We start from the raw sequence: 13,873 nt of genomic DNA, 5'->3' as shown, positions 1-13,873 counted from the left end.
TATACAGTAAAAACAATATTACTGTAAATTATTGTTATAAAATAGTTTTCTATTTTAATATATTTTATAATGTAATTTCTTCCTATGATGCAAAGCTGAATTTTCAGTATCATTACTCCAGTCCTCAGTGTCACATGATCCTTCTGAAATAATTCTAATTAAATTAATACTTTTATTCAACACAGTCACAATAAGGCCAGGACACTTCTGAAAAATCTCAGAAAGTTTATCTTCCTCAAATTCTATGACAATTTACTAAACTGATCAAAATTGGCATTACATTTTTAATTTTTAAAATAATTTAACTTTTTTAAATATACTTTTTTTTTTGTTTGTTTTATTGTATTTTTTATCAAATAAATGCAGCCTTGGTGAGAATAAGATACTTTTTTTTCAAAAACATCTTAATTATTCCAAAGTTTTGAGCGGTAAATTTTTTATACACACACACACACACACATACATACATATACATACATATATATATAAAACTCTTTTTTTATATATAATCATTATATTTTGGATGGCATCAAAAAAAAAAAAAAAAAAAAAAAAGGGTGGAAACAGCTGGTTTATAGGATCAAAGTTCTCTCACGATTGTTGCAACCCTGAAATACCTAAAAATGCCCTCTGCTGTGCTAGTTGTGTCGATACAGCTAAAGACTCTTAAATTACACATTTCTTTGCATTCAAGCCTGGGTTAAAAAAAATGCAGAAAGGATGAATATATCAGTATATTTCAACAAGAAACAAACAAACAAACAAACACAAACAAACAAAAAAAACAGAAGAAACGTTTCAGAATTCAAAAGTGTTTATTTAGTTTGACCAGGTTCTAGCATTACCATCATATACATTTTCCCCAGTCGTAACTTGCAATTACATATATAATATACTATGTGAATACACAAATTGTAAGCATAAAAAAATACAAATACAAAAACATGTTATAGGATAATAATAAGTATAGGAACAGCAGTGACAAAGTGGAGCAAAAGACAATTCAGTCAGATTTTGCCCGTTTTCAAAATACATTTTGCAGATTGCACGCTATAATAAAAATAAAAAACAAACTCACCGGGGCACATCAGAAACAAGTTTAAGTAAACAGGCAACTGAAATGTAGACCGTGGCTGACAAAGTCCAGCAGACAAAGGAGAAGTGAGATCGGTGCATCAGTGTGCGCATCCTACTTTCTCCACCAAGAACTTGGAGGCAGGACATAAAAAAAAAAGGGGGCTTTAAGGGCTGCAGCGCCCTACACAGTGATGACCCTCACTCTCCAGTGTCACGACCTGGACGATGGGCGCTTTCAGTGCACTGTCTGGAGCCTCTGAGGCCATAACAGAGGCACGTTTCAACGAATCCAAACCTCCTCTCTAGCTGCTAAGACGCAAGGCTGACGTTAACTAACTAGGTAACAGAGAGGATATGTAAACATACAGGTCTTGAAACCAAACTAGAATGTGATGTCACATAGTCAAGGTAAGTAAACGTGTAGTATTATTGTTTATAAAACACTAGCCATGTAAACTTCGCCTCGATCAGGCAATATTAAGAGATCGGATGAATCTCTGCAAAAAATTATAGCTTGTATTCCACTAGTAAAAGCCCTTTGTGTGTGTGTGAGAGAGGATTAGGAAAAATAACATGCACTGAATATGATGCTCTTTAGTCTATATACAGGTTGTCAAATAGATATACTCGAAGCCTAGCAAAGTGATGTGTTATTTCCCTGACCACAATTCAGTAAATTCAGATCTTGTGTAGGTTCATTAAAGGCAACATTGTCGAAATGTTTTTAAATAAACTACTGGATTATGTATATTTGGAATCAACTTTCAAAAAGTTGAACCGAAGCAAAGCAAGAACTGCAGTGTTAAACTATGTAGATGTGAATTTTTTTTCACTCTTCTAGAAGTGCCCATTCTGTCTCCGTCTCTTACCAAAGTGTCAACAACATAAGCCCTACAACGCCACTAATTAACAGTCGCTGTCATGTAAATAAAGCGTTGTTCGAAACGGTATTGCCAAAACAAATCAGACCGAATGCCTTTCGTGGCTTCGCCTTAATTCTCCAATTAAACCAAATCTAGCTCTGTCACAAAGTCAACAGCGTTAGGTGTTTTTCACCCCCAAAAATGTTAAAAATAGTTCCAGTTTATCCAAAGTCCAAGTGGAATGAATGTGGGGATGGAAGACTGTTCTGTTTTTAACCAACTCAAGGCAGCAACAGTAAAACCTCACAAAACGTGAGGAAACTTTGAGGCAAACTGTTACGGATGTTCTTTCACCCTTCTGGTATAAAACTAACACTATGCGAGTCAAAAAAAAAAAAAAAAAGAATCATAATCCCATCTGTTCTTACAAACAAGCTAAAGCAAAAAGTCCTTGCTATAAAAATCCACCGTCCCTCACCTGTCAATGTTACATATAATCCACCTTAATAATGTAATCTCAATCAAAAAAAATACTTTTGACTTTTTTTTAAAAACTCCACTCTCTTAGTTATAATTTTAAACAACGAGGTTTAACTTTCTGGCATAATATACAGGTTTAAGTTTTTTTTTTTTTTTCATAAATGACATGATAAACATATTTTGTGAAAGCTGATAAGAGACCCTGAGTAAACATGATTGGACCAGGCGTGATTGAGGCCCTTTTTGCTCAGCTTACTAATGACATGCATATTCCTACCTTTCAACACAAACGATTCGGATATATCCGCCGATGTCAAGAAACAACAGTCTGGTTTAACCGTGCAGGCACAAACAAGTGTCAATGAATCTAAAACAAAACAGAACATCCATTCCAAACAGGTTGTCATTCTGCTTGACAATTCTCATTCGATGTGATATGGTGCGTGTTGTTTTGCACGGCAACTGCAGGACCAGAGCATATAAAACAGTTGTTTCACATTCGAGAGCCTTGTTCTTGAAGAATCTGCAAGAGAGGAACAACTGTTAATGGATGGATTGGATGATGAAAGTAAGTTTGTCTAAATAAAACAGGGAAAGACATTAAATATTCAATATATGATTTAAAATTCTTTATAGAAATAAGGGACAGCTCATTTCTGTGAATCAGTACAACAGTGATTTCACTTAAATGTTGACAAACACCTCCATAATGTTTTACATATTTCTGAAAACACTTTTAATGTAAACAAACAAAATATAATAAAATGTATATAATATTTATATATATATATAAAAATATATATACATAAAAAAATCCTAAATAAATATCAAAAATAATACTGTCTTATTATTTATATTACGTTTTAAATTAGTTTTTATATATTCTGTTTTACTTTTAATTCAAGTGCAAATTTTAGAAATGTATTTGATTTTTTTTTTTTTTTTAATGTCTATATTACTTGTATTCATTTTCTTTATGTTTTATAGTTATTTTAGGAGATCAAGTTAAACCAAAACAAAATTAAAAAGTAATGATGCCAAATGGTTTCAGATGATTTAAATGTTTTAGTTAACTATAATAAACCTAAATCAATATTCAATACAAAGTAAATAATATAGTTAATAAAAAAAAAGGGCATGGTAAAGAAGAATCAAATATCTTTGATTTAGGTTTATTATTTGGCATCATCACTTTTAAAAAGTAACTGTAAACTTTTAATAAAACACCTTAATTTTATTTCAGCTACAGTTCACAGTTTATATATATATAAAAAAACATGTCTTAATATATATAATTAAAATAAATCCCTTATGTTGTAAGAAACTGTGTGGAAAAGAAGCCTTGATTGTTTCTTTTACTAAGACTAATGGCAGTTTGATCGAAAAAGAAAATTTTACATTAAGGCATTGCAGAGCAAATAAATAACAAAAAGTGCACTAAACATCTTTAAAAATCTGAAAACTTTTCCCCATAATCCCCCAGCCCTGAACATGAGGCCTTTGCTTATTTGTACAAGCGATTGTGTGGCCCTCAAAGGAAGCCTACAACAATGCCTTGGTGATACCAACCCAACATGTTTATTACTTTGCATAAACCCCGTTGACCTGATACAGCATTACACTATCACAAAACTACTGAAACAGAGCCGAATGAAGCCATAGGTGGTTTCAGAAGTGAAACTTGTGGCTGCAGCATCTGATGGGGAAGCATTAAATATTAAGCAGGTTTTCCATCATCTGCTATCAGAAAGCGGACTAGATGAGCTGAGGATATAACTGCAGGGCTTTCTAATAGGCACGAGTACAGGCAGACAGCATGCATCAAATTGAGCATTAATAACAGAGATTCAGGGAGCGAGGGAGCACCACTGCCTTCAGCATTCAGCAGAGACATAATTATCAGCTTAAGTGATATGTAAATGATGCCTCACCAAGAAATACAAAAAAAAAAAAAAAAAAACTATTTCCACATCCTCAGTGTGCACGGCATTCATGGAAACAAAACACTCAGGCATGAACACATTTGATCTGGTGGTTAATCAGCTCTTTGAGTACTGTTATGCCATGTGACCAACCGAAGAGCAGAGCTGTGGGATATTTTCTTACGATATGTGCATAAGTTACTATTTCTGTCTGGGCACGAGGGAAGAGCGCACTGGAGACTGTGAAAGGGTTCTGTCAGCCTCACCTTGGCCTTTTCACTGGGCTCGCTGTTTGTGCCGTATGACTGATTGTGCAGCTCCTTGGAGACCACGCAGAGGAACTCTGCTTGATCCTCATTTCCGTAGTTGTACGAAGAGCCGATACTAACCAACTGGCAGGAGAAAGGAAAGGAAAACATATGACGACAGTATTTCCATAGTGAACTGATTTTACTACATAAGATATAAATACAAAATACACTTCCTTGCCATATATATTGTTGTTGGTAATAGTGTGTAAAAGAGTACATGTAAAGCATCCCATAATTGGGTTCTGCTTTTAACATCAAAGACCACAGAGAACAATTTGAAAAAAAAATATAACAAATGTGACCAGGTCATATTTCACCACAAACTCTTTCCTTAAAGAAAAAAAAAATTGTCTTTTTTTTTGCACCAGTGACATTAATTTTGTGGTAATGAAATTACTGTAATGAAGAAAAAAAATTGCACTGCAAATATTTCTGTCATGGTAACATTACTGAATTTTATTTATTTTATTCATTAAAATAAATAAAACATATGTGATATTTTTTAAATTATCAGCAGAAAGAAAACTCAAATTATTTTAGGATTTTTCTCTTTTTTTGCATTAAAGTAATGCTAATTATGCTAAATTACTCATTTATATTATATCACAAAGCAAAAAATGCAATTTGAAAGTCACGTGTTTATCTTTTGGTGTAAAGAAACTAACTCTAATCATAACAACCTGAGTGTTTGCTTGAGGTGGAAAAAAGTGGAAAAAAAGAGATGATTTGTCAATGACTGTGTCGCATTGAGCAATATTACGGAAAAAGTCAAGTGGGCAAGCGAGATGAAGAAAATCAGTAAAACCCATCCCAGATTATTCACAATCAATCTTTTGTTTATAGAGGAGCATCAACATCTCAGGAAGGCGATCATTGACTCTACTCCAGTACTGATTCTACGGTCTCTTCAGTTTCTAGTTAGTGATTAGACTAGATGCTTCACTCACCACAGGCTGCTGAACTCCAGACACTTCCTCACACCTGCCACTGACTACAGACCAACTCACTTGAGCACCTAACCACCCACCGCACCACAAATTACATTTTGTCCTTCAAACATCTCAAGCGTAAAAGCTTTACTTTGTTTCTGTGCCTTACCCTTCCACCACACGAGCATGAATATGCAAAAATAAAAGCAAACGCTATTTAGCATACTAGTCAAATAAAAGCGAACTTCCAAAAAGAAAAACTTCCACTGGTCCTAGATGCCCTTAGATGATACTGATCTCAATGCTAAAAATTTCGGACTGCACTCTCAAGGCAACATCACATTAATTAAAGCAAATATCATGTCTCACTATACTAACATATTATACACTTTTTTTTCTCACAGGATTTTACACCCTATAGCGCCATCTTGGAGAGTATTACATATGTAAACAACATATGCAATGTTAGCGGATATACTGTTTATGTTCAGATTCAGTTGTTTACAGAAGTGTAAACAACGTAAACAACTTATCCGTGTAGAGTGCTGCTGACACAGAACATCGTTTACAAATGTGATACTCTCCAAAATGGTGCTATAGGGTGACGCGGAGGAGACAAATTGTGGAATTAAGCAGTTATTTTTGTTTTCTTTGCGCACAAAAAGTATTCTCATAGCTTTGTATTATTTTAACGATGTCCTTTTTACGTTTCTGAGCCCTGACCGTGGCAGGATCCTTGCAGTCTATGAAAGGGTCAGAGAGCTCTCGGAATGCATCAAAAATATCATAATTGTTCCTCCGAAGATGAACAAAGGTCTTTCGGGTTTGTAACGACATGAGGGTAATTAATGACAGAATTTTCATTTTCGGGTGAACTATCCCTTTATACTGTGGCCATTAATTGAATCAATGAAGAAATTAATTAAGAACACATTAAGGTCAAAGCAAACATTTTGCAATCCAACTATTTAAAATTAATCAACTTATTATTCACTTTTTAACGCCATGCCAGCATCAAGGCTTATAATAAACTTATGACAGATGATAACATCTAATGTTGATGGAAACAACAACCCAACACTGTATCTATTGCAATTTCTACGCACAGTGTTTTTAAAAGGTACATTTACAGGGAATGCCTGGCATTCTGTCACCTTACCACTGCCCACATAAGGCAGCACATCAGGACGAGGCAAAAGCAGGTCAGGAGTGCACACACACCTCACACACTGCGCCGGGGAAATCCCTCCTATACCACATGGTTCACAGATTGACTAATACCACCTCCACACCACATGAAGACAGCAAACTTCCACATTCACTACAGATTTTGCTTTGAATTTTCAATGGATGGCTGTCAGTGTATATAAACCTGAGCTGGTTTAGTTCACATGTTTTCAGAGAAAGAAAAAGCACACTGAACACAACATGTTTTGCAAACTGGTGTAAGCGTAGTAAAATTAGCATTCCCACATTTGAATCAGTATGTAACTTCTAACTACTGAAAGCAGCAGAAGCACCTATTAAAACCACTGGCTTTAGATCATCACAGACGTCCAAACCATCATATTTAAAGAACAGCATATTAATCAGTCAATAAAAGTCATTACACCCCGTCTACAACAGACACAACTGATGACCACAACAGCTGGAGTCAGCCAGCACTAGAAGCTGCAAGCTACTGCACAACGTTCACTAACTTACTCAAATAAATGAATGATTACTTATATATACACAACACAACTAAGCTGCAGCAACTGATAAATGGCTGTTTTTATAATTAGAAAACATTTAATAAAAAAAATTAAAAAAAGTTTCAAATTCTTATGATCAATGAGGCCGCATTTATATGATCAAAAATGCAGGATAACCGTAATATTGTGAAATAATTCTTCAGTGTCACATGCTCCTTCTGAAAGTATTCTAATATGCTGATTTGCTGCTCAAGAAACATTTTATCATCAACACTGTTAAAATCAGATGCGCTTCTTAATATTTCTGTAGAAACAGTGATATTGTTAGTATTGCCCTCTTTTTAAAAAAATAAATAAATAAATAATAATAATACTACTGTGTTTTGCTGTAATTTTATTACTGCAAATATCTTAGTGACCCCGAGTCTTGGACTGTACTGTAGTATATTTAATCTATAGTATATTTAATTAATAAGAGTGTAACATCAGCCAGTAACAAATATTGTACCGGTATATTGTGCATCCCCAAATAAAATTCTAGTTTTCCTAAAAAGCTGAAACGAGAGTAATCCTCTAATCACCTGTTCAAACTTCCAGCCATCTGACATGGTGGAGACCATCTGTGTCAGTTCCTCCTCCTGACACTGCAGGACTCTGTAGACGTGCTTCACAGGAAGCTGAAGAAAGAGGAAAAGCATATGAGACGTACCTATGTAAAAGAAAGGTCTGCAGAATCACCCAATTTTTCTGACTGATTAACATGTTCAGTGGGCCTCATTTATGACACATGAACAGAACAAATGTGTAAATAATCTGTTTAATAAATTATGTCTTTAATATATATATGGACTAAACCATTAAAAAATTATCAATTTATTTATTTTTTACTCAAGGCTTTTTATTTTCAATCATTTGAACACTTTGGAAAATCTTTTTTTTTTTTTTTTTTTTTTTTTATGAGTTAGTGTTCATGCTTCCAATGATAGCAGTAGATAAACAGTACACTTTTATACCCCTGCAGCACAACCCTTTTTCTATATTTTGAGAATTTACATACTAGTTTTCTAATTTTACACAATAATATACTTACTAAATCTTGTTAGATATGTAAAGTAGCATAACAATCATAAAATAAAAATAAAAAGTAAAGAAATCAAGATTACATTCAAGTTCCCAATTTGACGTACCTGAGCCGTCTTACAATCCCTCTCTCTGATTTTGTCTTTGACCAGTTTAATCAATGAAGTGATATTGTAGAATTCGGCCTCTTCCAGCACGCCTGACAGATGAAACAGATTAAATATTTAATCAAAAACCACATATCATACACAAAACAAGCTTAATGTAAAGAACATGTCAGAAACAAGTTTCAACTGAATTTAGCTGCCAGTGAGAAAACAGCAGAAATCTAACAGCATGTTCAGACATATCTTAAAGTTCTTGATGCCATTCTCATCATACCTTCCTCTGCTAGGCCTCGGTTCAGCACCAGCTTCCCATGTCTCAGATAGTTAAGCACCGGACCAAAATAAGTGGGATCGCGGTCTATCAAATAGGCACCTGTTTCATCCTGGATGAGGAAAGAGCATCGTTAGTACCATAAGACTCTTCTCCAAAGGATTTCAGCATAATAAACATCATTTATTAAAATGTGGATTATTAAATCAGGCTTAAATGACTCAGCAACTCACTAGATCCTTTGTTTAAATCAGTATCAGTACTGAAGAGTGTCTGTTAAGACAAGGTGGGGCTGACATTTAACATACATGCTGCAGAGCCCATAGGGACGCTGATCCATCTCCAGCACAACATCATTATCACGGATCAATACTGAAGCTGGAAAAGTGAGCTTTATTCCACAGCAAACAAAAGCAACTGGCAAGTGAAACTTTACAGTTCAATCACGCAATTTCTGTTTTGCGATGAAAACTTCTCTACCAGTAAGAAATATATTTATATATATTTTTTATTCTTTGTCTTTTTAGAGGCTTTCAACTGCCGTTGCCCTAATAAATGATGCATACTGACCTTTAAAAGTTTAAAAGCATCCAGGCAACCCTATTTCTTCTTCTGTCACAAAGAAGAAACTAGACGATTTATTAAAAAGACCAATATACTTGTTTGACATGATAAATAATCAAACTCTGTGCATAACACATATTAAACCAGTTTAATTAGTTGCCAATTCTATTCTGGATCAGTTCCTCCCAAATGGTTTTAAAGGGATCATATGATGCTTTTTTAAAGATCATTATTTTGTGTATTTGGAGTAACAGAATATGTTGACATGCTTTAATGTTCAAAAAACACATTATTTTTCAAATACTGTACATTATTGTAGGTCCTCTATGCCTCGCAATTTCCTACAAAGTCCCTCCTTCTGACCAGTGCAGTCTGCTCTGATTGGCCAACTGACCCAGTGCATTGTGATTGGCCGAACACCGCAAGCAGCCGTCGGAAATGTAACGCCCCTTTCCATAATCGTGAGCTTCATCTTTCAAAATAAATGTAAAGACAGTTAATAATGTTCTTAGTTTTACCATCAGTTCAAGCCCGAAAGGGAACAGAGTCTCGTGATAGACACAGTGATGATGCTCGTATGTGTCTGCAGTACACAAGCCACGGACGGTTAAGACAGCTGACTCCACTGTGTGACCCTGTGTCTCTCTCTCTCACACACACACGTGACGTGCAAAACTCCACATTGGAACAGTCAATAGCAAATACTTAAACTAATAACAAAACATACAGTGGCTGATTCAGAAGCACCAGATTGTCATAAAGTCAGAATTACCCGATCTCCTAGGTTCACGGAACGGTCATCTGCTGTTCTGTTGTAAGTAATCTTAAAGATTCCTAAATGCATCTACTTTCAGAAGGCCAAATAAAGTGCTTTTGCTTTCACCTAGATACACACAGCATCTCCCTGACATGACTGCTTCAACACTAACTACGGTTACTGAAACCACGCCTTCTTTCTTTGCGTGAACATTTGGGTGGCATTACGCAAATATTTCCACATAGTGACGTAAAGATGTGGGGGCGTGTTAGAGCGAGCCGTTTCGGGGGGGCGTGGCAGAGTCTTAACTTTGATAAAGAATATCTCTTTGGATTTGAGACTTTAGTCTTTGCAATTTTACAGATATTCTTTAATGCACCAAGAGCTTGTGACACTCCAAAGAGAAAGAAAAAATGTAAATCGCATCAAATGACCCCTTTAAGTATTAAAGAGTAATTTATTCATTTAGTTATTCACATCATTATTCAGTTATTTTTTTTTTTCCATTTTGCTAGCTATTTTAAAAAAGAAAAGAATGCATTATAAGAATTAAAACCTTAAATATGTAAACTAATTTTAAAAAATTACAAAAACAAACATATTTCTCTACTTTTAAATATTAAACAGTATCAGTATCAACAGTATTAAACAACTCAATTGTTTTTTATTGTTTAGTCCAGATAAACACTAGCAAAAGTATTTTATTGTTTAATAGGATAACTAATATTAAGCTCCGTTCATCTTCAGAACACAATTTAAGATTTTTTTAGATGAAAACCGAGAGGCTTGAGACTGTCCCATAGACTGTCAGGTAAGTAACACTGTCAAGGTCCAGGAAAGTATGAAAAGCATCGTCAGAATACTCCATCTTCCATCAGTGATTCAACCGTAACGTTATGAGGAGACGACAATACTTTTTGTACACAAAGAAAACAAAAATAACGACTTTATTCAACAATTCCTATCCTCTGCGTCTCTCCAAATAAATGTTGTGCCATTTTGACAAATCTGAGCATCTATCTTAAACTGTGTTCCGAAGACGAACAAAGCTTTTACGGGTTTGGAACGACATGGGGGAAAGTGATTAATGACAAAAATTTCATTTTGGAGTGGAGCAACCCTTTAATTGGTTTAAAACACAATTTTAACACAATAGTTAATATACTTTTGGTTTATTCAGATAAACAGTAGTAAAAAGACTTTATATTCCGGTAACACTTCACATAAGACAGCACAGCATTAGACAATGTGTTTGATATTATGAACTACCAATGAGCTTTTAATTATCTTGGTTAATTGTCATTCATACATTTTATTATGCATTGTTAGCCAATGTGAAGATATACAATTGTACATATACATACACAATAAATGCTGTAAAAGTCCTGATCATTATTAGTTCCTGTTAACTAATGCTTTTAAACGGAGTCTTGTGAAGTGTCACCAATATGTAAAGAGTTTAATCAGATAATAGCTAGTCACTTAGTTTCAAAGCTTCCAGCCAGACAGACGGTTACTAACAAAGCCTAGTAATCTTAGTAATACATAAGGTATACTTGGACAAGCATTAGTAGTTTTTAATACTTGTGGTTTAGCGAGAACACCACTAGTATTCATTTCTTCAGTTAGCACTCGACACGTAACGTAGCTTGCAAGTTTGTACTAATGAAAAATTATAGACGAGGTGTTCTCATATTGCAACATTAAAGGCTTTAACGACCTGATGCTATTTAAAATATACTGCAGACGACACCTTTAACTAGATATGACAGTCTCGAGCTGACTTTATTTGGCGAACAAGCTAACTTCCATCAAGTGTTATCAGTTATCGTTAGGCTAAGCTAGTCAGCGGAGCTCCATTCACTGTGACTTCACCAGCTACGTTAGCCGTCTAGCTACAATATTATATATAGCGAAATGAAACACGACAGACCCGTCATTTTGAGTTTTTACAGGTTAACCGAACTGTTTAAAGCCCAGATAAGCGAAGTGGCGCTTAATGTTTATTGTCGTGCTAGCGGTATAAATACCTTGTCGGAGTCGAGGTCGGGGTCGGCCTGGCACAGGCGGTACAGGAAAGACTTCGGGTCTCTGCACAGCGTTTGTGTCGTCGTGAGAAAGTACGTGCCGCCGACGTTCAGACGAACCCATTTGGACAAGCCACTTGCAGACGGCTGCAGTCTCTCTCCGGGAGAAAGAGCAGGACACCTGCGAGCGCTCGAGCCGCTCGGGTCAGGGCTCTTCTCCGCCATCCCTCCTCTGGTCTACCGCTGCCTTCCCTGATGATGGAACTAAGCGAGAGCAGGAAGTGTGCGGAGTTTGAGAGCCGCTGTGCCCTCCCATCCCAGCCAAATACACCGGCTGTGTCTCCCAACACATGGTGCTGACTATCCAGACCGCACACTTTTGGCACCCAAGAACACTGCGCGCGCAGGGATGCCCGAGAATTCTACCTAGATAGGCAGCTCGTAAGTTTTGACACGCAACCATGATTGTTTTTTTTATTCAAGCTGTTAAGACTTTTTATACCCTACAGGAATTTTCTTTTTTTTTTTCTTTTCCTGAAGTGGACTAACAAGGACGTCATTGAAAAATCATGCTTTGGTAGATCTTAAAGGGGTCATATGATGCGATTTCAATTTTTTCTTTCTCTTTGGAGTGTTACAAGCTCTTGGTGCATAAAGAAGATCTGTAAAGTTGCAAGAGATATTCTTTATAAAAGTTAACACTTGTCTACGCCCCCCTGAAACGGCTCGTTCTAACACGGCCCCACCTCGCTACGTCACGATGTGGGAAGATTTGCATAACGCTGCCCAGATTTTCACGCAAAGAAAGAAGGCGTACTGTTTATTCTCGTTGTAGTATTGTTGTTGCCGCTGCTGCCATGTCGTATAGATGTGTGTGTGTCAATGTGAATGCAAAACTACTTTGTTTGGCCTTCCTGCTTCCTGCTTCGTCATGGCTGGAGCTGATGCGTGCTGGTCGCTGAGGAAATACATCAACTTTGCACTGTGGATCGCCGGATCGGCTTTCACCGTGGACGAAGCGGAGTCCAGCCCAGGGTCGTCACATGTGGTTGCTTCAAGCACAAGGTACGCTCCTTCATAGAATCCGCCGGCTGCGCGGTTCTCAAGCCGCCCGCCTCTGCTCACTCAAGGCCGCAGTGTGTGATGCTGTTCCGTTGAGAAAGTGAAACTACTTTGTTTGGCCTTCCAAAAGAGGACACGATTAGAAATCATGTTTATATCACGTTTATAAAGGGTTTTATGTTTCTGTCTCGTCGCTCCAGCCGGACAAGGCATCACAATATGTTAAGAGGCGTAACATTTCCTACTCATGCTTGAGGCATTCAGCCAATCACAATGTGCTGGATAGCTGGCCAATCACAGCAGACCTCGCTTTTCAGACCGATGAACCTTGAAAAAAATCGATGCGTTTCAGAAGGCGGGGCATAGAGGAGAAACAATAATGTACATTATGTGGAAATTAATGTGTTTTTTGAACCTTAAACCGCATAAACACATTTCATTACACCAAATACACAAAAATAATGTTCTTTTTAGCAGCATCATATGACCCCTTTAAGATGGGCATTGTGTTTTAGGGTTAAAGAAAATGTCTGTAAACTTACTGTAAAATTAAACTGAAAAATTATGAAAGTAAAAATTCTAAGATAAAGGGTCAGTTATGAGATAAAAAGTCATAGTTATAAAATACTATGAGGTCAAAGGTCAAATATAACAAAAATTGAAGTTATAAGGAACTATGAGATTTTTGAGATGATATAATTATGAGATTAAAAGTTGTTATAAAAAGGC

General features: G+C 36.0%; 1 protein-coding gene across 1 annotated transcript; it reads right to left on the bottom strand.

Moving 5' to 3' along the window:
- Positions 1-796: 796 nt before the first annotated feature.
- LOC109064212 (BTB/POZ domain-containing protein KCTD5-like) lies at positions 797-12,433 on the bottom strand. Its single transcript, XM_019081205.2, has 6 exons — positions 12,086-12,433; positions 8,738-8,846; positions 8,464-8,555; positions 7,858-7,953; positions 4,609-4,734; positions 797-2,943 (listed from the first exon to the last, which is right to left on the bottom strand). Exons 1-6 carry the CDS (start codon positions 12,305-12,307, stop codon positions 2,914-2,916), a joined length of 675 nt encoding a protein of 224 aa, XP_018936750.2. The 5' UTR covers positions 12,308-12,433; the 3' UTR covers positions 797-2,913.
- Between the last annotated feature and the right edge of the window lie 1,440 nt (positions 12,434-13,873).

Source organism: Cyprinus carpio, chromosome B3 (genome assembly GCF_018340385.1).
Source record: "Cyprinus carpio isolate SPL01 chromosome B3, ASM1834038v1, whole genome shotgun sequence".
NCBI classification, from domain to species: Eukaryota; Metazoa; Chordata; class Actinopteri; order Cypriniformes; family Cyprinidae; genus Cyprinus; species Cyprinus carpio.
This window is presented reverse-complemented; position numbering and strand designations above follow the sequence as displayed.